This window comes from Melospiza melodia, chromosome 4, assembly GCF_035770615.1.
Source record: "Melospiza melodia melodia isolate bMelMel2 chromosome 4, bMelMel2.pri, whole genome shotgun sequence".
Classification (NCBI taxonomy): Eukaryota; Metazoa; Chordata; class Aves; order Passeriformes; family Passerellidae; genus Melospiza; species Melospiza melodia.
This window is the reverse complement of record NC_086197.1, coordinates 54,960,445-54,988,169: the sequence shown is the minus strand read 5'-3', so window position 1 is coordinate 54,988,169 and position 27,725 is coordinate 54,960,445. Positions and strand designations below refer to the sequence as shown.

The 27,725-nt window shown below is 41.1% G+C and overlaps 1 protein-coding gene across 1 annotated transcript in view; it reads left to right on the top strand.

Moving 5' to 3' along the window:
* Positions 1–218: 218 nt before the first annotated feature.
* The window catches only part of MRTFA (myocardin related transcription factor A), a 48,774-nt gene continuing 21,267 nt past the window's right edge, over positions 219–27,725 (top strand). The window contains exons 1-2 of the mRNA XM_063154593.1: positions 219–732; positions 18,634–18,699. Coding sequence (XP_063010663.1) covers positions 606–732; positions 18,634–18,699 — 193 coding nt within the window. The 5' untranslated portion in view covers positions 219–605. The remainder of the gene's footprint in view (positions 733–18,633; positions 18,700–27,725) is intronic.

The following is a 27,725-nucleotide window of genomic DNA, read 5'->3' as shown; positions in this document are numbered from 1 at the left end:
AAGCAGGAAGGGAGAAAAAGCTTGTGCTCTCAGAGCAGGGGTATTCTCCTGGCTGTGTGCACAGCGTGCTTACAGTCGGGAGATGCAGGGGGAGAGAGGGCTCAGCTCTATCACATGACATTGCCTGTCTGGCAGGTGTCTGCAGTGTGAGTAGAGAAACCAACTGTTCACTATTTTGGGTGAATGAGGTTGGCTGTTACTGCAAGTGGCCCCACAAAGAAGTCCACGCATCTGTTGATAAGCAGTGCTCTGCATACTGGGTGCCCGAATGCTTAGAGCTGCTTGCTGAAACACTGAAGTTTCTGTTTCAGCTTTGAGATCATAGGAGGAAAAATTTTGCCAAGAGCCTTGCCGGTTTTAATCTTTAGATGTTGGCTGTCAGGCTTTGTCTGTGCCTACAGAACCTCTCTGTTCTGATGCAAGCCCAGCCTTGGAATCAAGCAGTAAACTGATTTTTTTTCTGCTCTACCGCTTGGTGCAGTGACCGAAACCTGGTAGAGAGGGATTGCAGTTGGGTCTCTTGTGAGGATTAAGCACCCCTTCCACTTGCCTGGACGCCTCCTGTGATACAGAATCCGCCTTCAGGTCCAGGGATTTCCTCTAACATGTTGGATAAAGCCAAGACACTGCAGCCTGCCTATGTGGGGATTGTGCCGCTCGCAGAGACTGTGTCAAAGCAAGGCAAGAGCTGTTCAAGCACGTATCAGGATTCATACCACAGCTTACGAGAAGGTTAGCAGGCTCTGCGCTCTTAAATCCCTGTATAATTCATTTGTGGGGGTTTCATTTTGATTTTTTTTCTTTTTGTGTGTGTTTTTGTGGGTTTTTTTCCACTCTTGCATATTGCCTGGTTTTTGCTTTCTGGGCAGTAGTCCAGATTTTGGGTTTCCCACTGACTCTTGTGACCTTTTGTCCCTGAGGGCATTAAGCATGTCACTTGACAAACCTGGAGCTTTGTATGAAGTGACTTGCAGTGCTGGGATCTTGAGACAATTGCATTTGGAAGTTTTGCTTTCAAACTTAAAATTTCTTCTTCTCCCCTATGTCTGTAGGCCTCTTGTGAGCAAGGTTTTAAGGCTGTTTCCTTTAGGGTGTAAAGGCTTGTTCTGGAGTGGCAACTGTGCCTTGAAGAAGATAAGAGTTCCATGTTTTAAGTGTCTTTGTGTTCTTGTTTTGAGAGTGTGCAAGAAGTGTTGTATATATATCTAAATGTGATTTTGTTTTAGTTGATGGTATTTTGCAAATATGTGTGATTTTTTTAATGAGGATTTAACAATTCTGAGATACTACGTAGACAGAGAGAGGTCAGATTCCAGGGAGTGATATCTAAAAGGAAAGAAGAGGATCTGGAGGGATCGAAAAAGATTGAGAAGATGAAAACAGGCAGTGATCCATTCATAGTGCACAGCATTATAAATATCAACAAACAGGAACTGGGAGAAGATTATGGAGAAGAATGGCAGAGCATCACAAAAAGCCAATGGCAAGCAGCAAGGTTTATATTTTATCAGAAATACTGGATCTGTCTATCTACAAGTGAAATTTTAGTAGGAATTTGCAGAAGGAAACAAAGATCTGGAGTACTGTGGCCTCAGAATAAGGTTTTAAGAGCGAGTAATGTCATCTGAAAGGAGGGGAAAATAACTTTCTGACATTTTGCACAGCAAAGCAAGATAAAGGAGGGGTAGGTGTTGAGGACAATAATCCAGATAGAATAAGGCCATGTTTGTTGTACAAAGATGGCCAGTGTGTGGAAGAGGATTTTAGCAGTTGCATTTAGAGGGTTTTTCTCTGGTATGTAGTCTAGGCCTGCTGGAGCTGCCAGACAAACCTGTTACATTTCTGCCCTCAATTGTGTCACTCCCCCTACCAAGCCGATTTAACATCTATCAAGAGCTAGCTTGTTGTTAATTTTTAAAAATATTACTCTTTTTGTTGCATGTTTTCATTGGAATATTCTTTGTTGAAGTACTGTGGAGAAGGAAAAGAAAACTGAAGTCCAAGTCCTCAAATTCAAGTTCAGGAGTTATAAATCCATTAGTATAGGCAATGTTCCCAGATTTCTTTATCTGCTTTGGAGACATAGAGCTGCAGCACATCAATCTTCAGAGGAAAAAAACAACCCAAAATTTAAAAAAAGCCATTACTTGCATCTGTCCTCTATTTGCAAGCACTGGTCTTCACAGAAGGTGAGCACTGTGCATTTGGATGTACCAGGATACATCTTTCATCCAGCCACTAAGTATCACAAGCTGTGGGATAACAAGGAAATACAGTGGGATAACAAGGAAAAAGCAATACTGTCTTACTTTAATCAATATAAAAAGGTTTGTTGCTGTCTCAAGTTGAAGTGAATTAAGGCCATTGAAATCTTGTATAATTCTGGTTATTGGAAAAGCTTTATTGGCTCTGCAAAACCATCAGCCTACCCCATGGCTGATTCATGATGCTCTAATGGCACATGTGATAAGGAAAGCTGCTTTCCACCAGCTACCAAATGAAGGTTAGGAAAGAGAAATAGATGCCAACTTCTTTCCTGTCAGATGAAGAAAATAATAACACTTTAGGTTTGCTGCTGCTCCATTCAAGTCTCCTGCAGTCTTGGGATGCCTGTTGTATTTATTCTGTAGCATGCACTGTATTTTGCAGAGCCAATTCTTATGGCAGCAGAGGAACAGATGCATCCATGTGTAAACCCTTATGGAAGTCCAGAATTAGCATTGAGCTGAGACTGATGACTGTTGTGCTTTAGTTTTTGGTCTCCCTAAAAATGGGGCAGCTTAGTTTCATTGTCACCAAGACAGAAAAAGCATCCATTTCTCTGCCTGACTCTCAGTAAAACTGGACAAATAGGGGCTGTCTATACCAACAGTGACAATGCTCATCTATTCTCTTAATGATTCTCATGAGAAGCAGCTATCTGGAATAGACTACGTCTTGCTTCCTGATTTCTGGAAAACAGATGTCTCCTAAATCTGATTTATTTCTTTTTTTTTTTAATTAAGACTTGACATTGAAGTTTGGGAACTGGTGATCCTTTCTACACAGAAATGGATTTGACATGCAGAAGTCAAAGAACTTAAGCTTGTATTTTTCAAAGTATGTGTTAGGGCAGTTATTTGCAAAATTCCTAGAATTCAGGAATCCATAAACATGTTTTCTATTCAAGAATGCCTTGGAGTGATTTAGTCTTCAAATACTAGAGCCCAGTTTGCAGTTCCTGGATCAGTTAACACAACAGTGTGGTAGCCCCTCATGAGAGATGTGAAGAGGGAATTGCAAAAAGCTACTCAAAACCCAGTTAGTATTCACATGAGTTTAGCTTAGAATTAAGTACTTCCAAAACTAAATTCCAGCTTTTCCACTTCTGTACTACATCTCTGTACCTCTGTGCTACATGCTCTTAAACTAAACACTTTTTTTTTCTTCTTTTTTTTTTCCTTTCTTTTTTTTTTCTTTTTTTTGGCAAGTCCTCCCTTCACAAACATTCAGTGTGACTCGGGGCCTGACACTGAAACTCACCTGTCTTTTTCCAAGATTTGTATCTCAGGGCCCAGACACAGGAACAAGTTCCTGCATGCCATCTGATCTGCACGAACTGTGTGCACATTCTTGGTCCACAGCAAATGGGAGGTAATTTGAGTTAGCTTAGCCTTTGATTAAACTATTAATATCTGTTCAGTACTTTGAAGAGATCAAGAGTCGTGCAAGTGCTTGTTAGCATTTAACTTTCTTCAGGAGTAATCTAGACTTTGTTATCATTACACCTGCAGCACCTGAAGGTCCAGCTGGCCCTGGCCCCACCTCATGCAGGAGGGCTGAGGAAACCTGCATGAGTAGACTTGGAAGCTCTCAGTCCCAAGGAAATCCCCAGCAAGAGGGCAGCCCCTGCACCCAAGGCATCTCACAGGAATGCAGGGTGACATTTTTCTGTAAAGGGTGATCTGTGTCTTCCTGCTTCAGAGTGGACCTGAAGTTGCTGTGGGGATGTGTGTGAGCAAAGCAGATTCATGGATAAGCAGTGTCAGAAACCAGTCACAAAACACACAGATGCCTTTCTGAATTATGGCCTAATGCATCCCACTGTTTGGAATTATTTATGCAAATAGTGCTCTGACACATCAAAACACAGAAAATGTGTTGAATGTATGGGGAGCTGATCTGCTCTGGCACTTCTTATGGCAGATCCAGAGGCACACCAGACTCCCTGTATCCTCTTGCTGCAGCCACAGCCTGTGACTATGCTTAAATGTAAGAGGTGCAGTGAAGGTAAGATAATGATATATTTATGTGAAGTGGCTTGAAGTTGACTCAATTTAAATTTATTTTTGTTTAACAGGCAGTGTGCTTCACTTGGCTGTGAGGACTAGAGGTGTCTCAGGGTATTTATTAACTCTGTGACATGAATGGGAAGCTTGGGGAAAGGGTTAACACTGAATGACCAGGGTTTTTGTAAGTCAGTTGTTATCAGTGAAAGAAGAGTCATAGCATTATCCCTGGAGCTGAATTCACATGTTTTTTCAGTCCTGATGCTCTAATGTGTTTTTGATTTTTTTGGATATGACATGTTTTCCCCTCTTGCAGTTTACTAAACTATTCCTGTCAGTGTAATGATCCCCAGCTGTTGCTTTAGCCCTAGCTATTTTCATGCTGGGAATGGGAAGAGGAGGAGGAGAGGGACAGAGGCTAACTTGTTTACCACACTGTGATCTACTTAATTTGTCAAAAATGGCTGTTACAGTGCTTTCTGCAGTGCAAAGTAATACTAAAAGGAAAGAGTTGCAGACTTGGACCTGCAAGAGTAAGGAGATGGAAGGACTCAACACATGCAGAAAACAAAAAAGAGTAGAAACTGGGTGTGGTGTGATGAGTACAGCTGTCAGTAGCATTTATGCAGGCAATGCTTTGAACTGGTAATGATACCAAGTAAAATTTCCAGTAAGTACTTTCCTGCCCTGTCAACTGAATTTTCTTCACAGTGGAACTGAGCTTCACATTCAGTGGCAGTGATGCTGAGGTACTGATAATCCCAGCAACTGGAACACATATTAATAAAGCTTGAAAACACTTGAGTGGCTTTCAGATTTTTGATTTTTTTTCATAATTATCTGTTGTTTCTTTTTTCAAGAAAACATCTCTATTTATACTTTTAAACAGCAAATGACTGATGCTTAGATTTCTTGGGAGATGTTGAAAAGCAGCTGCTTTTTTTGAAAATGGAACCATGATATTGAAACTCAAACTGCTTTCTTTGCATCCAGAAAAAAACTTAGGAGTCCTTGCGCGAAGATGAGGGTCAGTGACAGGAGTGGTTTTCCTTCTGCTTTTTGATCCATCTCAGGCTGCCTGTGTAAATCTTATCTTGGTAATTTTACCATCCACAAGATCTGTCAGTGGTCACCTCTGATTTTTCATCGTGCGGTCACACCTGCAAGTCATTGATCAACAACTTAGTGAACATCTACACCAAAAATAAGTGCCCGCTCAGATCTTTCATTTCGTGCCCCAACTCCCATATCTCCTGTCTTTTCTGAGCATTGAATTACTGATTTTGTCACCTGCTGCATCAATAAATTTTAATCCAAAATGTAGAAGCAGCACATTTTTTGGCAAGAACCTCTGCAACCTATGTAGAAAATGGATACGACTCTTGATGTGGCTTAGGCTTATCCAATTAAAACGTGTAGTGAGCCTGTGGGGCAAATTGTGCTGCTTCTTCTTGCAGGAGGCTCCTCCTCCTTGCAGGATGCATCATCTGCCCAAAGGCATTAACATGGAGCAGAATTCATAGTTTCTTTCTTTTACTTGGGATAGTAAAGTAGATACACTGTTTTTCCCTGGCACTATGTAATATTTAGAAACCTGGTAACTCTCCAAACTAAGAGCAGACCTGCAGTTGCTGAAATATGGTGGTTGCTGAGAAGAACTGCAAAATTTTTTTGCTCATCAGTGTATTCAGGAGAGATGATATGGGTAGAAGAAATGTGCAGGTGATCTTCTGTCAGAGTTCATTGTGCAAATAATATAATCAGCAATATAATCATTCTTTCAAGTGAACAAAGGTTTGAACTTTCTAGCCTGCAGTTTTGCCATCTAAAGTGATATTGGCCTGATGCAGCTAACAAGAAATGTGAAAGAAGTTGATGATAACAAAGAGGATATATTGCTTTGGGACATATTCTTAGCAAAATTGACTGTGAAAATTGGTGCTTTCTTGACAAGCTTATTTTAAAACTGGCTTTCAGAAATAAACAGCTGTAGAGAAAAACTTTTGTAAAAATATAGCTTTTTGAGAGTTTTGAGTGGAAGTGCCTATGATGGACTTTTCTCCATCACAGGGACAGGAATCATCTGTTGCAATCATACTTATAAAGACCTTGTTCTGTGGTCTCTGTCCCCAGAGGCAGCTCAAAGGCCTGTCACCATTCTGAGGGTATTTCCCATAACAACTGCTGTACCAGCTGACACATTTAACATCTTTTTGGTAACCTTCCTCACTGAAACACTTGTCAGGCACAAACATTGTGCTGCCCAGCTGGGTTGCTGGGGACAGAGCTGAGTGATGCTATCTGGGTGATGGAAGGAAGAGATCCTTCCATGACCCAGAGTGAAGTTTTGACATTGTCTATGTGGAGTTTCTGTGGCTTCCTGCTGCTCCATGTCTCTCCAGCAGTAAGTGCATGGAGACTACAGCTGTGTTTTTGTAGGAGTGGAATGTGGCAGTAGGAATGATCTTTGGTTCCTCACCTCTGCAAATCTCACTGCACTGCTGGCAGCCAGAAGCTCCCGTTGCATGATCTGATCAGTATTGCAAGCAACATGTAACCTGTCCCTGCAAACTGTTGTGTGTTCTGCTTCTTATTTTGGGGGATGTTCTTTTTAGTCACTTGCACCCTTCCTAAGCATTCATGCCTCTTTCTGTGTTACACTTAGGTGTGAAGGTCCTTCTGAGGCTGCTTGCAGCCCTTTTTCACACTCTGATGGGAAATTCTCCCTTTTCAGAAGAAGAAGACATTTTAGAAGTAGATGCTAAACTAACCGTACCTTTGTGTCTCTCTGAGACTCTTTTACTGCTGCTAATAATATCTGTCACATTGGCTGCAGGCAATGCAGAGGATTGTATCTTCAGGACTGACATGTGACAGTGAATCTTAACTACAGCTGCAAACGCTGTCCCCTGCAGCCACCTCCCTGCCTCAGTGCTGGAGGGAGCTGCAGAAGGGAAACGTGGCTGCCCTTCCCCTGCTTTTGTGCAGGATGTGAGTGAAAGCCCACCTCCATTACCAGCTGGAGAGAATCTTGAAGTGTGTGTGATCTGCTGCTGCTGGCAGTCCCCTCTGTGCCCTTCAGCAGGGGACTGAGCCAGCAGTAACATTTTAAACATCTGCAGAATTTGTCCACCAGTCTGAAGTCAGTGGTCACGCAGGCCATTCTGGACTGCTGGGTTTTTTTGGTTTGCTGATTGATCTGTTACACAGAATTATATTATTTAAATATTTATAGCTATGATAGCACATTAAGCCTCATAGCTCAAATTGTTCAGTGCTATGGATCTTCCCTCATGACAAAAACCACAATTGTCAGTCCTGGAGATGTGTAGTCCAAAGTTTTTTTGAAAGAAAGAAGATATCCATTGAGAACGGAGGTAAAAAACTGTAGATAGATTGTATCATCAGTGAAAAGATTCTGAGGGACTTTGATGTGCTTTTTATGTGTAATGCAAATTCTGGGGCTCAGCTTCCACGCTGGGCTCCTGTAGAGGAACTGATTTCTAATGTAGAATGATATGATGGGCACAGCTGAATCTTGCAACCTTTTTCACAAGTAGCATCAGAATTCTAATAGAATTTGTACTTAAACAATAAAGAAGGTGTCAGACTGTTGGAGTGCAGAGGCCAGGATCTTTATTTGAGCCTCACATGCCATGACTGTGGCCAGTGTTCTTTGCAGTCTTTGAGAAAACAGCAAAGATGTTTTTAACTACCATGAGTTAAAGAAATACGGTGATTCCTTGTAGTATCCACCTGAAATTCTTGCTAAGAGAGAATGCTGGGGCTTGGATAGAAGCTGGTGAAAGGAATGCTGACTAGATAGGGAATGCTCTGAGTCTTCCTTGTGCATGTAATAGGCACCTTGGACAAAACCACTTTTGTTTCATGTCCCATGAAGTAACTGTCAGCACAGTGAACCAGCTGAAGCAGAGAGATGCTCAAGCTAGCTGATGTAAAATTATAAGGCCCAGCTTTCTGAGTTCCCTCTATAACTAGTTAATTATTACTTTTAAGAACTGCTGGTTTTATATTTAAATTTATAAACTTCTAAGTAATTTTTTCTACCACTTGTGGTAAAACACATTGGCTCTCATTTGCATTTGGTTTCAGTAAACCAAAGATCTTTAGGTGGTTCAAAATCCAAAATGGTCTTGGAAATACAGAATCATTCCATGTTTTAGTGGAAAACCCCAAAACACAGCTCATATGTCGAGGTGTCCCAGCAGAAATTTTGCCACAGACTTTCTGTGGTGTCTTGACCATTAGATGATTCCTGTGAAGGGAACTTTCAGCCTCTATCTGTAGAGGGTGCCCTGTGGCAGAAGGAAGGCTGAATCACTGGGCCAAACCCAGTCTCTCAGAAATGTCTGAGGAAGTTTGTGACCTTGATCTGTGAGGCTGTTTGTGCACTGGAGCACTCTGCTGGAGTAGAAATTCAAGTATGGGAGGCGAATTTTGAAGGAAAGGTATTTGACCATGTCTCCTTTGCTGCAAGGGGCATGGAAAGATTTGCTCATCAGTTTTAGTGTTATAAACATATCTAATCAATCATGTGTTTTATGGATGTGTCTGGGCACTGTCTCAGTGCTTGATTTTCTTTCTGCTTGCAAGAAACCCACAAAAACACATCCCTTGAACTCAGAGTTGTAAATACAATGAAAAATTGTTCAGATTCTGACATACCTCAAAACATTTGATTTTTAAATTCCATATAGTTGTTGGGAAAAAATATAAACAACTCTCATGTATCATCTTTATGAAAAATGAAATTATTGAAGCTTTTTCTGCTTTTAGGTAGAGATACCCCTATCTTTCCAAGAAAAAAAAAATTAAAGTATTTGAACTTGTGTTTCCCTTGTGTAGCTCGCCTTTTGTACTGTCACCTTAGTAGACAGCTGTAGATCTAATTGTCAGGATACATCTACCCATTCCTTCTTTTTTCTTCATTTGTCCCCATCTGCCATGTCATATTAAATTATCTGGGAGAATTTCTTTCTAGAGTTTTCTTTGCAAGCTGGTTAAGGGCAATGTTAGTTCCTCCTTGTTCATTGTTTCATGGAAGAATACAAATCACTATACACTGTGACTCAAGTTTACCCAGGGAAGTGGGAAATTCTCTGTGTTTTTCCCTCCTCAAGAATTCTCTTCCAGCTCTAAATAGTAACAATGGATATACAGATGGCATCAACAAGTACTGATTACAGTTAATATTTACTGTATTATGATACCAGGGTCAATTTTAGGTAGACCTTTCCACCTAGGTATTTTGTTACAGGTCATCTTGTTGGATCATGCATGGTAGCCAGATTCCATGGATATGGATATGTGCCTAGTTACTCACATGCCTAGTTTTCACTTAGCCAGTACTACTGAGACAAAATGATTTTATAAGAATCAGTACCCTGCACAGAAAGCAAAGCAACTTTTCCTGTTGACAAGCTTGTTGTGCATTTTTACATGTTGCATATCTTACTAAATATACCATGTTACATGTATTTCAGCTGAATTTCTTAAAGTAGTATTGTAACAGTTTCAGCAAGTGCTGAGATGGGTTATAGGTGTACCAAGACTTTATGGTTAAGAGTGGGCCTCTGTGTGTTCAGTAGAAACACTTCTGTACTAATAGAAGCAAACGTGTCTGGTTTTAAAATTTTAGAATCAAAGAAGACAAAACTGGCATTGCATTAAAAGTAGCAGTGAATAAAATGGCATTAACTTCCCCTAAATCTTAAATGTGTAATGGAAGTGGCAGGAGTTAAGTCATGAAGGAAGAAGGTAAAGGCAAATACTGTAAAGTACAGAGCAACTGCTAGTCTTAATTTTAAATAAACATTAAAATAATCCAGCAAAATTCAGCACAACTTTCATGGTAATAATCAAGTTTGCATTTATTTGGAGTCATATACATGAGTAGCTCCTGTGAAATAAGCACATTCAATTTTGTGCAATATTGAGACCAGATCTCAGAAGTAACCAAGTAAACTTCTCAGGCTATGAACTGATTCTTCCTTTAGGATCTGTACATTTTGCCACAAAGCCAATGCTGACTTGAGCCTTGGAGTATCTGTTCTGTCCTGTCTGGATCTTAGATCATATTATGGCTTGGTAGTTGGATGGTGCTACTGATTTTGTTTGATTTATAGTGCTGTGTCCTAACAAAATTAAAATTGCTGTGAATGCTGGTTTTATCTTCTAAGTACAGTTTTAAATTAACATTTATGTGATGTCTACATTTATCAAATTTGATATTAAGCCTCAAAAATGGCCTGCTGAAGTAGCTTGTTATTCTGTGCTCTGTGTGAGCCAGCCACCTTGTGCTAATATGAGAATGGAAATAGATCCTTTTACTTTTGACTGTGTGCTTCTGATTTCATATTCTTTAGGGAGCACTTTCCTCTGTAGGTTGGGATTTTTGATTCTGCTAAATTAGCTGTATCAAAGAATCTGTACTTGTCTTCACTAAGAGAACTACTTAATGCCTCATAACATTGACTCATTAAAATATAATACAGTATTCCATCATCCTTTGAAAACATCTTTTTACATTTTTCCCATTTCATATTTCTCTTCCAGTGGCATCCTCCCAACAATAAAGAAATACTGCCCTGAACCTGCGTTGTTTTTTTTTTTTTTTGTTTTTAGCCAAAACCAGTCTTCTGGAATTTGCTCATCCAGACCATCAACAGGCATGTGTAAGCTGCATGCCATGTTAATGACTTTATATGACCCAATATTTTGACCTGTAAAAGCTTTGAAGAGTGTGATTTTATCAAGAAACAAGTCCTTCTTGTTCTGAGAGTGACAGTCAGTTCATTTTCTCTTTTCCTTGTCTTTTAGTGTTCTTAATTGACCAGTCATTCTTTTTTTCCTGTACTTTTCAGCTGCTTTTTAAAGCTGCTGGGCATTTGAGAGCCTGAAGGCTTTTATAAGTTCTGGATAGTTAAGACCAACTCTGGTGTGATGTGGCTTCCGTTGCATCCTTGGATTATTGCTAGCACATCCACTGTGATGTATTTTGGAAGTTGTTGCTTTGGAGGTGAAGAAACTTTTCTGTGTTTTAAGAATCACTTCATAGAGAGTTTAGGTCGACCTCAGGCAGAATCATTCTCAAGTTCTCATCTGTACAAATGTTTAATGCTTCCTAAGAGCTTCCTAAGAGGATAAGAAATAAGAGGTGGTCAGGAAAAAAGGTTCAAGTCCTCTGTACAAGAACTGCCTGTGATGCAGTGTTCCCCAAACTGGTCCAAGACACCTTTCCATGTCAGCATGTTGCAGCTGGATGTGCTGATTTCTGCAAAAAAATCCACTTTCATCACTCTCAGAACCTGCAGTATGGAACTACTCCTAATCCCAGTTCTGCTTCCTGTTCAGGATCTGCTTCACAGACCTCCTCTGTAGGTGCAGGGAGAGTGGTCCCAGTCCTGCTTCTCACAGAGGGAAGACCACAGCATGAATATAAATAAGTGGCTTTTGCCTCTAGTGTGAAAGGTTGTTGTAATAGTTGAAGAGACCAAACCAAATTTTCTCTCTGTTCTTTACCCTTCCAAACTCCATTTTCTCCCTAGCATGGTTGCTAAGGAAGAGCAGAGGAAGCTGACTGCATTTTAATAGCAGCCCTTGCTGCTTCAGTAGAGAAAAGACATAGTGGAATGTGAGATAGTCTCAAACAGTAAAGGAATAAACTTCTGCTTAATTTTCCCTTTGTGTAGACTTGCTTCAAGCTATTCTTTAAAATGCATTGAGATGAACAGAACCTTATGGCTGCTGCTCCCAACAACAGTGGATGCTTGCAAATTGTGAGGATCAACAGTGTGTCTGCTGCTTCTCCTTCACCCCACAGAGGGGCATGAATTTTTGGCATCCCCTCCCAGGGTAGCAAACTGTCATATAATCCCTGCAGTTTGGGTGTCATTTACAGTCTGCTTCACTTAAATGCTTCTCTGTTAACTGCACAGTCTGCTTAAATGCAAAGCCAGCATGTATTCCCCATCAGCAGTGGGGAATAAAATGGATTTAGTGGATTAAAATGCTGTTAGGCTCAGAAAATTGCCTTTAAAAAGGCCGCAAAAGTTTGCTGTTCTTTGTTGGTAACCCCCATTCTAGCACGTTCTGTGTGGTGCGGGGTATGTTGTCAACAGCACCAGAAAAATGCAGCTCTAAAACAGAAAAAGTAATCTACTTCAGTAATTTAAGATTGAAAATTAATTTTGACCATTGTATTCGCACTCACTGATCACAAACTATCACAGCTGTTTTTTCTTACACCTTCTTGTGGATGCTACATGTAATTTGGTACGCAAACAGCCCTTGGCTGCTGCTTCTGCACAGAAAGGTGTTGAGGTGTTGCAACTGGAGTTTTACAGATGCTGCCCTTGGTGGTGAATCTAATCTGGCTTCCTGTTGAAGCATGAAAAAATCTAATGCAAGTCAACATTTGTTTTGTAAGCTGGCACAGCTGAAAAGTGCTCAGAGACCATTTTTTGGTGTGAGGAAAAGGTTTTCTTGCCACATCTCCAAGGGACTGAATTCAGTAGGATATAGCTTCCACAGAAAACAACAGCTGGTGTGCTGTATATTCAAAAGCTGAATTTGGCATTTGCTTCTGGTCAAATGTGACTATTTAATCAGAAAGTAGGAAAAAATTCTCTTCTTAGTGTAATAGGAAGGGCTGCTGGCTGAGTGGTAAGTGGAAAGGTGACTTCATCCATCAGAGCAGTGGTTACATGGCACTGTGATATTTGAGGTAGAGGCCCCAGTTCTGCACAAACAGCTGTGCCAATTTTGGTCAGCAAATACTCTGTGTCGTCAGATTTGTCTTTTATTGTTGCATATTATAATTAAGCTGCTTGCATATGGTGTTACACAAACTGGACTGAAAAATTGGAAAGCATGTGTGGGCCGAGATGGTGGCCTAGAGGCACATCTCCTTAGTCCACAGTCTCTGACCCTCAAAAGTAAACCTGGTCAGACCTGCTCAGTGCTAGGCCTGTGAAAATTCTCCTGAAATTCCTTTGACACTACAGAAAGGTAGAGGTGTTGAACTAAGTGGCAAGTTCTTATTGCAGCTTGTGCTGTATTAGTGCTTCCTTGTGAGTTAGGAGGACGCTGTAGCCACTCAGTGCTTTCAGAATGGGCTCTCCAGAGATGCTGAACAATGTACAAATAAATGAGCATTAAATTGCTTTTTATTGTCTTTACTTATGCTTGCACTTTCCTCGACTTAGATAATGAAGTTGGGCTAATTTCACTTGTTCTTCAGTACTTTTGCTACCTAATTACATGCTTTATTTATTGGGTTGCAAGGATGAATTCTTTTATCAGGCAGACTGCTTTCAATGAATTCACAAAATTGATAAATCATGTCTGTGAGCATACAGCCTTTCTTGTTAATACACAGTTTGTGTCTTGCACTTCCCATTTGAGCATCCCAGCCCGAATTCCTGGGAGTTCTGCCTCCTTCAGTCCCTCTATAGGGTTTCTTTTGGCTCCAGCAGCCTTCCTTCCTTCCTGATCTGCACTGCTGCTCATGCTGTCCCAGTTGTAATCCTCCATATGGCTGTGCTTAATCATTACCTTGGTTGGGTGACCTTAAGTATCACTTGGGATTCCTGGCAGGAAAGGTTTTGCAGAAATGTGAGCACAGAGTCCCTTTGGTAGTGAGTCTGTGTTCACTATAACGTGCACAAGGTCTCACCACAAGCTGCAGTTCACAGCCGTGCTCCTCTTCTTGCTGCTTTTTAAAAAACAGGAAATACAGGGTATTTTATTAATTTCTTGTCACGAACCTGTCCTGGTATGTGAGACAGTCTTTGAAAAGAGATTTTAATTTTATTTTTCTCTGTTGAAATGCTGAGATGCAGAATCTGCATCTAGCATCTAGTCTAGTTTCTGCAGTAGTTCTAGTCACACTACTAAATGCAGTGTGGTTTAGAAATAGAAGGGCAGGCAAGCTGCTCCAGATTTAGGTAATGAGCTGCAAAAAACAACTTAGCTCATCATAGATATTTGTTCTTGCTTCTGCTTACTACTGATGCACCCCTGAACTACCACCAGAGTTGGAGCTGTCCTGAAAAGGGTGCAAGCTCTTTATATTAATTATATACTGTTAAATCTGAGCTGCCACCAGCTGTGAGTAGCTGGTCCTGGAATATGCCTGGGGGTTCCTTGCTGAGAAAGTTTTGTGCTAAGATGAACACAAAATAATCATAACAAGCTGTATTTACTAATAGGGTGACTCTGTTGGTTGTAGCTGTATCACAATATTATTTGTCATTTAATACATCTCCCACCAGTGCAGCTCTCCTCTACCCTTCTTAAACTGCTGGCAGTGCTCCTCTGTCTTTGCTCCCAGATTTCTCTGGAATGTTTTACTAATTCTTGGAATGGTCCACTAGTGATATGAAAACATTGTTCAAAATTTAATTGGGAACATTTCATACTTGTGAAATAAGTTATGCCCACCTTTGAGTGGGAAAATCTGACAAGGATACAAATCCCACAAAATATTGCATATAGTAGAAGGGCACCAGTTTGGAACTTATTTTCTAGCCAGCAGTTATACACTGCTCTTTGTATGACCTCATTTATTCTTAATTTGAAAATTAATTTACAGGTTAAGTACAGGGATAAAGGAAAGAGAACATTGTCCATTAGTGACTGAAAGACTTACACTTCATTCTGTCCTAGAGTAGCTTTGAATTTCTCTGGTCATTCTAGACCTTTGGCTGAGCTCCATGTACAACAGCCTTGGACTGGTGCTTGGGACATCTGTTAATCTATATATAGGATTCACACACTTGAACATGTAAACAGGTGATCTCCTAAATATATGAAATGGCATTGGGAACTCCAAGTACTTAGTTAAGCCAAAATGTATTTAGGAGTGAACTGAAATAATCCTTTTTGCCCTCCTCCCTGCCAAAAAGTAAGCTGTATTGGGAAAAAAAGGACTTTATGGCTGATGATATCTTGTGCTTAATATGTATGTATAAACATTCATAAACCCCAGGAATTACTTAGTGCTTATAAAAAGGGTCCTGAAAATTACTTTTTTCCCCTGTTCTTCAGTTTAGTTCTCTTGACAGTTGCTAGTTTCTTGCTGTGAAGGGACATTGGGTTTAAAAATAAAAGGTGCATATAATTGGTAGAGAAAAATGGTAACTAATAAAGAAATAAGATGTCTTTAGAAAATTTGCAAGGGAGGCTGCAGTCAGGAGGGGAATTTTAAGTCATTTGATGAGGTCTCTAGCAGTCTGACTGAGAGTCGTTTTTAATAAATCTGGGAACAGCAGGGAGACTTCAGAAGAGCAAAAGAGTGATAACGTTTTGCATCATTGCTGACAAAGGGTGAGTGAGTAAAGAGTGGCTCATCTGCTGTCAGTTCCAGGAAAAAAACAATGGAAAATTTGATCAAGAATGTAGGTGGTATAAGAATAGCAGTATAATCACACTGATCAGGTTTTCAGTTTGTGAAAACAGGTCTGCTCAAATGTGATTCTGTCATTTGGATAAGTGAAATGTGGTTGCTAGGGGTTTTGTCTAGATGCAACAGACTTTTATAACATCTTTAACTTAGTAGCATGGTGTGTTTTGGTTTCAAGAAGCATATTTGACTTTAATGAAATACTTCTTAATTGGATTAAGAGCTGGTTGTAATCACAGAAAGCAGAAAAGTATTTCTGGTGGAGCTCAACCTGGTGTAGTCTGGAAACAGATGCAAGAGGCCTGTAACAGTGTGGACAGAACAAATACTAGTGAAGGAATAAATTGTGACATAAATAAAAAAAAAGTTTAGATCATTTAGGCAAACTGCGACAGTTGAGCAAAATGCACATTAATATGGGTGACAATACAGATGTACATCCAGGAACAAGAAATGCCAGGCACACCTGTGTGGGGAGATTTTAGTTGAAATTCCCTGGCTGGGAGGTGAAGGGGAAACAGTAGGTGTGGTTAGAAATGTGAGGGAAGGTTGGTGGTTGTAGCGAGTGAGTGGCAGAAAGAGCTAACATACGTTACTAGGTGTGTAAACAGAAGGCATGAGTAATAATGAGATTATCTGCTGGGGAGATGGGCCTGCTGCTATAGGTTTGTGCCTTGCCTGTATACATTTAGTAAGATGTGCTAATTTAGGGGATGGATATATGGGCTCAGTAGGGGAAGTAATGCCATGCAGAGAGATTCAATAGGCTGCTCCTAATGGGGCAGAAATCACTTAGTGGCAGTGTGCTGTTGGAAGGGTGAAGTCCAACTCCTACCTTCAGTGCTGGCAAATACCAGGGCTCCTGGTTGTTCCACTACAGCTCCTGGCTTTGTGGTCATCCTCTTCAACTCACTTATTCAAAACCTGGTGCCTGTTTTGACTGGGCTGTGGTCTCTGTCCGTGAGTCCAGCCACCAGGACAGTCAGGCGAACATGAGAGGTGATGGGGAGAGTGAGAGGTTTGACACTGCCTCTCTCTCAGCAAGGTGTTAGATCAAGTGCCAGGTGTTAGATCAAGATTTGAGTTTTGATAACCTCAAAAGGAGTCCAGCAAATGAGAAGCTCTGTGAGCAGGCTGCCTGTGAGCTGTGCTAGCCCTCACACTAGCACAGAAGTTGAAGTGCGATCTCATGCTGGGTGGGAGGAAGAGTCTGGAACTACCACTTCTGTTTGCAGTTTCACAGCCAAATGAAGGGCCTGTTCCTTCCCCTCTCTGTTCCCTCCTCCTCCTTCTGGCTTTTGGCTGATCCCACACAGAATTACCATGGTGCTCTGTACATCCTCCTCCCCTCTCTCACTTCCATGTACTAAAAGAAAGTAGTTTCCTGCCCAGGATGCATATATTAAGAAATCATAGTTTGTCTTGAGAAACAGAAGAGAGGTAACTTGTTTGCACTCTGTGTGCACAGAGGTATTTCCACTGGTAGGAGGTATTCCTCTCACTGTCATATAGAGTTTCAGAGAAAGGTACATCAAGAGTCAATGGATGTGGAAGCCAGAAAAATCCAAGAAGAAAATTAAATGTGATTTGAGTGAGGGTGATTAGGTGCTATGGAAACAACCATAGAAAGAAAGAGATGGGTCTACTTTTTATACATATGAAGACCAGAACCCATATTGGAAGATGTATCTTAGTGAAATGCAAACTGCAGATAGGAGGTTGAAAGAAACAGGTAAAATGTGGTGATGTCTGTAAGTAGACTAAGTGGCATCTTCTTAAATTTTTTGATCTCTACTTTAGGGAGTATACAATACAAATTTGGATATAATGTATGAAATTAATGTACTGGACAAACAAAGTAGTTAAGAAAGGAGACATAAGGGTTATAATGAGATTGCTGTAGAGCAGTTTTGCTCTGTAGTGGTTCCACAACATTCGTGTGGGCTTTCATTAGGTGGACTATAAAAAAGGCATAAGAGAAATTCAAACTAGAACAGAGGAGATGAGATGCATTGCCATTCATTTTATAATACTTTACGGTGAGCATGCTTAGGAGTTTGGGCTTGATTGCAAATGGGATTCAGTGATACTCAAGTTGTCCTATTTTGAGATGTGTGTCGCATTCGCATGAATTTTTTCTTCAGTTTTGAAAGGCTTCTTTCATATGGAAGGTGTCTTTGACTGTAAGAACAATCTAGAATGTTGCTTTGATTGTATAGTTTAAAGGGAAGCTGCTGTTGTAATCTAAATGTTGAAATTATTACTATTCTGGGGATTTGCGCTAAAAAAAGCCCCCAGCTAATTGCATTTCACACAGGTCATGAATATGTTCTGTTATGCTAAAATAAATAGGAAAAATTCTAGTGATAAGGGGATTCCTTTTGTAGTGAAAGGACACTTCTAGATGTGTCCATGGTATTTCACTTTCAGGAGACATTTCTGAAGGTGAATTTCTGAGCTGAGGAAGGAAATCAGCCTTGTAATTTAGAGTAACGACCAACAATTTTGACATATCGTTTAATCTGCACATAGTAATTAGAGTTTTCAGGAGTCATTAGCAGCTGGGGTGTCACTCCGTGTTTATTGGAGGACTGTCAGCTGGTGTTTCTCTTTGTTTGTTTTTTTAATATTAATGGTTTGGAAAGCAGTTGGTGCTCTAGAAAGAACTGAGAAACAGGCCTGGCTTTGTGGATTTTTATCACCCTGCCAAGACCCTGCGCAACTTCCTCTGCCCCTGGCTGCAGCAGCCTACGGAAACCTGACTGCTGGGGGCCACTTCTGCAATTGCAGCAGGGCAGGGCGCGACGGGGGGGTCTTTCCCTTCTGCTGCGCACCAGTGCTTTGGCATCCAGAGAAGAAAACAAGATGCATTTGAAAATGTCTCCTCAGCTGTTCCTTGCACTGATGGGTTTCCTTCTCTCCCCTCTCTCTGCTGTGCAGTGCTGCAGTTGAAGCTCCAGCAGCGACGCACGCGGGAGGAGTTGGTGAGCCAAGGGATCATGCCGCGTAAGTACCACTTCATTCCTTGCCCTGCTGGTTTTCTGCATGTTTTTTGGTGGGGAATGGTTCCCATATGATTCAAAAGGTCAGGTTCTCTGCTTCTGCATGGAAAACATCATCTGTAGGAGCCCCACCCTGTCCCACCCAGCCTGGTCCTTCTCAAGTGTTGGTGCCACCTCCGATTCTGAGGAGGAGAGCAATGGCTGCAAGTGTAACTGTACTGCAGAATGAGGCTTGTGTTTCATCTCAGTGCACTGTCTTCTGGAGAACATACTGTGTTAGAAATGCCTTAGATACTTGACCCATGCTGGTAATCACTCTTTTTACAGGCTTCCTGCCTCTGCAGTTTCTGTTTTTACAGTGTGGCAGCTCCCCAGATCTCTGAGGCACTTGTAACTTTGTGTGTACATATTCCATAAACTGACCAAAACCAGGCATGGTGGACGAGATGTCAACCAACAAGGCACCCTCTTTTATGTTTGTAGCTAGAAAACAGCTAGAATGAGCCCTATGGGCATCAGTCATTGCCCTTCTTCCAGGCAAAGGCAAAAATCTGTCCAGGCAGAGAACATGTACTTTTCTGGGTAAACAGGATCTACCCTAAAGCCAAGCTTTCAGTGTCAGATTAGCGTTGGAGAAGGTATTTTTCTGTTTTGCTCCCCTTCTTCCCCCAGAAATGCAAAAAAGGTGACAAATAAGTTTTGTCATGCTTTGGTACCTCTGAACTAGATGACTTAGATGTAACAAATTGAAGCAAGACCACACAGCAAATGTGTTATTTTTGAGGTCCTCTCAGTTTCACGCAATAGCTGTAGTAAAATGCAGTAGATCAGATATGTATTTTCTTCTTTCAAAAGCTTTCCTGCTGCCCTGTTTCAGAAGCTTTACTTGAAGATGGTGTAGTAATGAGGATCTTCTCATTTCTTCTGTTTCTGAGGTGCACACTGTAATATGACAGTGCTGTGACTTAGACTTTGCTGAGGGCTGGAGGTTAGTCTGTCAGCTCTGTCTGAATGAACCTGTCAGCAGCACTCTGTCAGCTGGAGTGGCTTGCAGGATGACAGTAATGTCCTTTAAGAGGTTTCTGGCACCTCTGCTTGAAATTGTGTTACCAAAGCAAAAAGAAAAGATTGTGCTGTCTGGATATATCATACCTGTTGTCTCTTTTTAATCTGAGGAGCTTGTATACAAGCTTCTACAGAATACACTTACTTGCTTTTGGATGAAAGACTGGTGTGCCAGTTGGCTGCCTTTTTACTAATGCTTCTCAGAAGAAAGTGTTCCTGACTTCTTTGTGGTGTCCTGCTTTAGGTGGATATGTATGCAAATACTTTATTAACTTATGTTCAGTACTGGCTTTCTTCAAAGTGTGCCTGGCCAAACTTGTGATTCCTGAGAGGGGTCTGTTTTCCAGGCCTTTTGAAAATGAAGCCCTTGCAAGTAATTCAAGTAAGGCATCCGGAATAATTAGTGAGTCTTAAATTTATTTAAAACATAGTGTAAATTACTAGTCTTTGCAGATTGGTGCCCTTCATTGCTTCATTTATATCTCTTACATGTGAATTTTGTGACGGACCAAAGAAAAACGCTTTGTGAAAATACTGGCAACACATTAAAAGGTCCTTTCTGCAGTGGAGAAAACCTCCTCTAACACATCTGTTCTAAACATGATTTGAAATTAGTTTCTCCCAAGTAGTGGTATCATTTACCCATACCTGCCAGCTGGAAATAACCACACATAGGGAAGTGTTTAAAATGTAATTTGCCTGGGCAGTTTTTGAAGAGAAGATCAGATGTGAGATAAATTGTGATACATAAAGAAAAAAAATCCCATTTTTAACCTGAGAAGTACAGAGGATGACTAGGGACCATGTTCCTCCAGAAGGCATCTCAGCACCATGACAGCTCTACATCTACTTTTAGGAGTTCCAGAATAGACTTTTTTTACTGCTGGGAATATGCAAGTATCCTGTATTCTTTCTTCCTTTCTTCTGTCTGGCCTGTACCTCTTGTCTGTGAAAACACTGAGGTACTTAATCTTGTTCTGCTGTCATCTGCTTCTGGACGTGGCTGTGCTGGACTTGTGTGTCTCTCCTGCGTTTGTTAGCCAGGAACCAAGCCCCACACTGTCCTTCATGATGATTCAACAAAAGTATAAAACCTGGAATCCAGAGGATGCTTTGGTGCTGAACTAAAAGAGCTGGGGTGCTCTTTCCATGTCAGATGCTGGTTGGCTTCTTTTCTTTCCTTTATTTTCCATCTGGAGAATCTTAACACTCTTGAGAGAACTGTGATGGTTGCAGTTCTGTCTGCATTACAGCTTGTATCAGGAATGTGTTTTTGAAGTGAAGCCCCTGATTGCACCTGCCTGCTGTGCCTTGCTTTGCACCATAAAATGAAGTTTGAGAGCTGGATTAAATTGGAATGAAAGTAAAATGGAAAATAGTCTGCCTAGAGCTAATATGCATTCAGCCCATGGGAGCAGACTGCAGCTTGTCTGGCACCACACCTCCAATTCACCTTCACATCCAGAGTGGGGATGTCACTTCCTCAGCATCAACTTGGTTTCTCTTTTGGTCTTACTGTGCTTTCCTCTGTGTTCCTTTGGATTAGCCTGTGCTACAGATCAGTTCCTGTATATCTTGAGGCAAACAGCCATGGAAAAATCCCTGAGCCAAGTGTGGCAGAAGTGAAAGGTTTTGTTTTACATTACAAGCTGTGGTACTGTGCAAACTCCCATTGGTACCTCTGCTTCTCCTGGCTGAATCTAAACCCCACATAAGATTTATTCTGCAAATTGGTGCCCTAAAAGAGAAATTTCATTGCAGGCTTCCATCAACACAAGGTTTTTGGACACTGTAAATATGAGGAGTGGGAGATGACACATTTGTGTCACCCTTAAGTGAGAGTGAGAGTCATGCTACTCCTGCTGTGCTTGTTCATAACAGAACTATGAATTGCTTACTTTGTCCCATGTGGAATTTTGTTTATATGGTAGAGTGGAAAGGCAAATGTTTCAACATTTTTTTACCAAGTACACTTAATCTCACTTAACCTTCCCAACCCACCAGCCACCTACAGTGGGGCTTTGCTCCACTGAAAGATTAGTGTATTGTAGTAAGAAATAAAGCATTTACAGGCAGTGAAAGAGGATTCAAAATAATTGCATTTTGTGCTTCACTAATTCTTCTTGCTTTCTGTTTCCACTTTGTGTAACCTTTTACTAGTAGTAGGATTCATTAGTTCAAGATTAAAATTCTCAATTGCCCTTAGAAAAATGGTGGGAAACAAGTCTTCACCTGCAGCTGACATATCTGTGATCACAGTTAGAATGACAGTATCTTGAAAAAAGGAGAGCTGGATTTTTATGTTTATTCAGGTTTTGGCCTATTTTATAACAGTGCAAATAGACAAGCCTTTTTGCTATTTGCATTTTTTTGTAGCTATGCAGAGATGATTTTCATCTTCTTGTCTTCATAAAATGCAAGTTATACAAAATCTGCTGTCTGTGCTCAACTCTTTGAACTCTGTTGTGCTGTAGAAAAACAGTCAGATGCTGTCATTTTTTAGCATCGAATTTAAAGGTTATGGCTATTGGAAGGTTTTTGGGGGGAATATCAAACACCCCATTTTTCACTCTTGGAGACAGTGTTTAAAACAGTAGCTAGTGCACATCTGAGTAGAAAGTTATGTGGAAAGTATCTTCAACTAAAACAGCAAAAATTTTTAGGGGAAAGACATTTGGCAAATGTAGCAATACTCTGTTATGCAAAATATGTGGCTCTTTTTTCTCTTTTGCAAGATTTAAAGCTTCACATGCCATTTGTTTTATCCATCAGGATTGTGGTCTTTGGCTTCTGGCTGCAAGCACTAAACACAAGCAAGAATGCAAGGTTGTCATATGGCACAATCCTGCAGGAAAGCTGTTTTGACCATCACATCTATCCAAGCAGGCAAAGCAGAAGTAGATAATTTCTGGGAATGTGCCTTGTGTTTCTCTGTAGTGGTGCTGTGTGAGTCTGAAAAATGACACAGGCATGCTTTGAAAAGGGCACTGCCTGCACTGCAAGCTAGAAGGAGGCTGCTGTACAGGCTGAGAATTTCCAGGAGCTTCTTTTTCACTTCAGTGTATCTGATCTTTGCCAGTTTTTGTGCCCACATCCAACCCCTCTGTATGTTTGTGTTCTGGGATGCAGAACACGTGGCTGTGTGCAGATCCAAAGGGGATGGAGTTCATGCTTGTGCATGGAGGTTCTGATGGGAGGGCTTTAACAGGTGCTGAGGTGTTTCCTTGCCCTGGGTCTGTGCTACCAACACTCTGGTGCAGTTTCTGCTGGGATCTGCAGCCTGCTGGATGATCCAGCTTATTGCAGAGTACAAGAGTTTATTTTCTCCTCAGACTCCATGAGGGGAGCGTGCCATGGTTCAATTCCAACATGGCACATGATTAGAAATTACTGTAATTATAGCAGGCAGTCTAATGATTATCATCTCATTAGGCCTTTCGTATCACTTGCTGCATTTTTTATTAGCAATAGGGTTAGTGGACAAAAGATAATATTTGCTATAAAACTAAAATGCAGTATTTGTATTTGCTTTTTTGGGAGTCTGTGAGACATTGCTTAGAATGATTTTTGAAGAAATTGCTATTTACTGGAGACAACTGGTGATTTAAGAGTACAGAACACAGGTTATGATTTGGCATATCAGTGTTGATCATCATCTAGACAAAGCTTGTAGCTGCTGCTCTTCTGTGTCCAGCACAGCTACCATCACAAACACCTAAGAATCTTTGAGATACTTATTTGGGAAGCAAACTGCTTGCCACAGGTGAGTTTGTAAGGTTAAATCATGTGTCTAGACTTCAACATGTCAACCCCAAGATTTGGCCATACATCCACACTTGTGTTTGTATAGGGTAGCTAAAAATGTTGTTTCTGCTTTAGCCTTTACCTGATAGTCTAACCACTTCTCAGTTTAGAAAAAAAAATTAAATACTTGAAAATGATGCACTTCTAGCTTTATTACTATATGGCTCTATAATTAATATTTATGTTCATATTTTCTTATTTATTCTTATTTCTAATTATCAATCTTGTTGATTTAGTGTGTGTGTGCTAATTGAAGGTGACTGTCAGCAATTGGTTCCTGTTACATATGATAGCTACAGTAGAACATACAAAATGTCAGAAATAAAACAAAGGCAAAAAAAGGTTTTATAAATTGTTTAACTGTTAATTGGGAAGTAGGAGCATCTTTCTGTGTTTGTCAGAGAAAGGAGAGGCAGGGAGCTGTTGGAACGTGGCAGTAACCTACAGGTGCAGTACAGCTGCCATCGTGCTGGTGACCTAATGGACAATTCTTCATACCTCAGATGTATTTTGTCTTCTACATAAGGGCCAGGATAGATGAACTGCTATGCCTGGGTGGAGTTTTACTGACTTGGAGTTGTTGCAGTGTAGCTGCACAGCCGACATTTCAAGGTTGTGGAGTGTTCTATTAGAGCTGCAGCTAAACCCATTGCTTTAACACCCTGAAATATTTCTTCCTGCTACGTAATGTGTTCCTGTCATTCTCTCACCACTTTACATACCAGATCTTTGTAGTGACATTCCTGCAGTTTTATGGAATCTATTTATAGTAGTAAAGCAAAAATACAAATTTTCACTTCGCTGCCATTTTATCTCTGCTGTTCTGCACATTGGCAGCTGCTTTTCTTTCATGCTTTTAAGCTGGAACTGTAATTTTGATTAGGGCAAGGAGTTAAAAACATATATGTGGAACTAAATAAATAAAGCTGCAGCTAGACTTTAATATACTCAGTGTCATGTTCTGAGAATAAGACTGGAACACTAAGCAAGTGTTGTAAAATAAATTTAAAAAAAGTAGAGGACACTTGCAGCTGTCCTCTACGTTTTTTTTTCTATTTCTGGTGTGTTGCACAGAAATCTGTAACTGGTTTTATTTTAATTTGATTGTATACCTATAACTTGTCTCCAAGGAGCTATTTGCTGGTTATTTGACTAAGATAATTTTTCTTAAAGCACAATTTCAAAGCCTTCAGGCTTTGTGTGTAGAAGGCTGTCTGTACATTTAAGCTGAGGACTGAGAGGACTAATAACTGCATCTGCTTTGCTTGTATTTTTAGATATCAGTCTGAAAATGTTTTCCATGCATTTATATGATCTGTAATTAATAAGATATGAGTATTAAAGTTCATTATGTTAGGATGGAAATGTGCTGTTTGCCCCTTCTGAAGCTGTAGAAGGAAGACCATGCTCAGGTGTTTGATAGGCTGCATTTGGTCCTTGATCCCTGTCATGATAGAAGATTTAACTCTGCCAGTTGCAAGAGAAACGTGATGGTTCTGGGGAGTAAAGTCTGATAGGCAATGCAGTTTCTTCCCTTTGTGTTCCCACAGTTGTCTTAGCTTCATTCTTACTTGTTGTCTGGGAGTGGTCTCTCCTTTTTGTGACCCCATGCCTTTCTCACCCTGGGCACTCTGGAAAGTTTTCAGAAGAGTTTGCAAAGGCCAGTTATCCATGCAAGGCACAGGCTTGAAGTCTGGTCCACGAATGCATGGATCACAGGGTTCCTGGTAGAAGTTCCTTGTGTCCCTTTTCCTTTCCAGTTTGGAGGTGGTATAATCCTGATTGTAATGAAGCTTTGCCTTTTGAATGCCAAGAGTTAATGGCGATGGATGGAGCAGATTATACATTGTTTGTATTTTCTGTAAATGTTTTTTGACACAAAGCCATAGCCATAGTCATCCACAGATCTGATAACTGTTACCATGGGTGACAATTTCCATTTTGCTTCTAAAGAGGATGAACTTTCTGAGAAATTGCACATATGTTAGATTTTAAATTAACTCAGTGTTGGGCCTTGGAAAAATCTTTGTCCTTTCTGCCAGTAATTTCATGTTTACTGTGACAAACCTTTAGGCTTTTCACACAGTTCATGAAAACCTTAAACTTCAGCAGCATTGTCAGTGGGATATTGCTGTACTAAAGTTACTGACAGCCTCGCTGAAAGTGGTTTCTGGAGCAGGGCCTGCTGCAGGTGTTGGGAGCAGCTCAGCTGGGGGTGTCTCCGTGGTGAGAGAGCTGAGGCAGGGTACCACAGTTCTCCCTGCCTGTGTGCTTCTGCAGCCAGGCAAGCCCAGTGCAGGGAGCTGGACATGGCTCTTCCTGGGCAGAACAGCTGCCTGAGCTGTGCAGGTTCAGGATGCTGAGCCAGGAGAAGGAAGGGCTGGGGCAGGGTGTCAGGGAGGCAGGACCTCAGGTCTGGCTGCCCCAGCAGCCTGGGGTCACCAAGCAATCTGCTAACAGGGATTTCATTTGGCTGCACTTTTTCTGTGTATGTCCCTGTGGACTGGAATAGCTGGGCAGTGCTGCTACAAGCTGCAGTTCTGTATCAGTGATGCTGTGCTTTGGCAGTGCTGGCAAAGGGAAGGAGCCTTTCTCCAGTCTTTCCTCTGTTTGGGACTAGGAACACTCATAATCCTTCAGTCACAGCAACATTCTCATTGAAGGGTGTCGCTGAAGGGCAAGCTGCATTTGTTTGAATGCCAAAGATGTGTTTCTTACCTTCATAAACATATTTACATTTACTTTTTTATGACAGTCTTAGTTTTTAATTTTCTGAGTTTATGTATTTTGGGACTTGAATACTCATGATTTACCAGTTGTGGCTTCTTTTCCTGTCTTTAACTTGACACTCATGTTTTAGCCTTAATCCAAGGTCATTGACCAGGTATGGTATCAAGAATTCTGAAGTGTGATCAGTTCTGTGTCCTGAATGAGAAACTCCCCAGAGCTGCAAATGGAGGAAAGGATGCTGATGGAGATCTCTCTTCCCTCAGCTGTGTATTCTCCAGCCCCTTTTCATATTTCTGCAGCACACAGCAGCGGCTCTTTGACACTGCCCCACTGGCAAGATGACAACTCCTTCTGTGCATGTGACCCAGTTTTTTAATACCTTTTTCTTCCATGCTGTGAGAAATGCTTTTTGAAAATGGGGTGAAGCTGAAGGGAGGAAGAAAGTGCTAAAACTGCCTTGCTCAGTGGTTCAAGTTCTGTGTCTTAGCAAATCCTATGGGTGGGAGCCCCACCCTCAACCAAGGGCGGAAGCCATCGAGCCTATTTGCAGCACTTTATCTCATCTTTTTACGAAAGCATAGTAAACAAGAGAGAGAAACCAGACTTGGGTTGAGAGCAAGACTCAGTAGCTGCAGCAGAAGGCACTCTGCCATTCTGAATTAGATCAGCGTGTCTGAGTTTGGGTTTGGATATGTCTCTTGGTCAGAAGCAAAGGAAGGTTTTTCCTTTCCCTTAGGAATGAGTCTAACTGAGGAGTATTTGACTCAGTAGTCTGAATTTAGCTGTAGCCTTTCTACAAACATTGTGTGTTGTTTTACCAACTGATTTGCAGTTGAAATATCACCTTGTTGCCTATGATGGGCTAGATTCTATGGCCAAGGAAAGCTCATGTGCTTCCTCTCCTCTGTCAGTCTACAAGTCTGATAACCTTGAGTAGTGATTTACTGATTGCAGGAAGCTTTGCAGCCTCTGCTTCCCACAAGACGCTTGAGCTATGAGGATCTGTGCAGATCCTTTTGCCTTTCCTTCTTCCCTCTGTTTGGTTCCATGCAAACCTCAGTGCCTTCTGTCAGCTGTATAAGCAAATGCAGGGTGTATGGGTATTTTGACCTCTTTTTCTCAGCAGTTGGGTCAGTCTCCTTCCCCTGCTGTGTTTCATTCTTAGAGTGTCTCAGTGTGGTTCTGATTCCACTTTTTTCTCACACTAGGTGACAGGAACTCAGAGGTCTGCATATGAATATCTTTGAAAGCTTTGCATGGCTAAAATCTGCTTTTGTACACTGCAGGATAAACCCTGAACAGAAGTCTTTGGGCCATTTTGCCCAGCTTTTTGTCTTGCTGTTATGTTGAAGATTTGGGTTTGATTCCTGATCCTTGATTCAGTCTGTTGTTTATAGCAGCAGCAGTTTGATGCTTTGCAGCAGTGTCTCA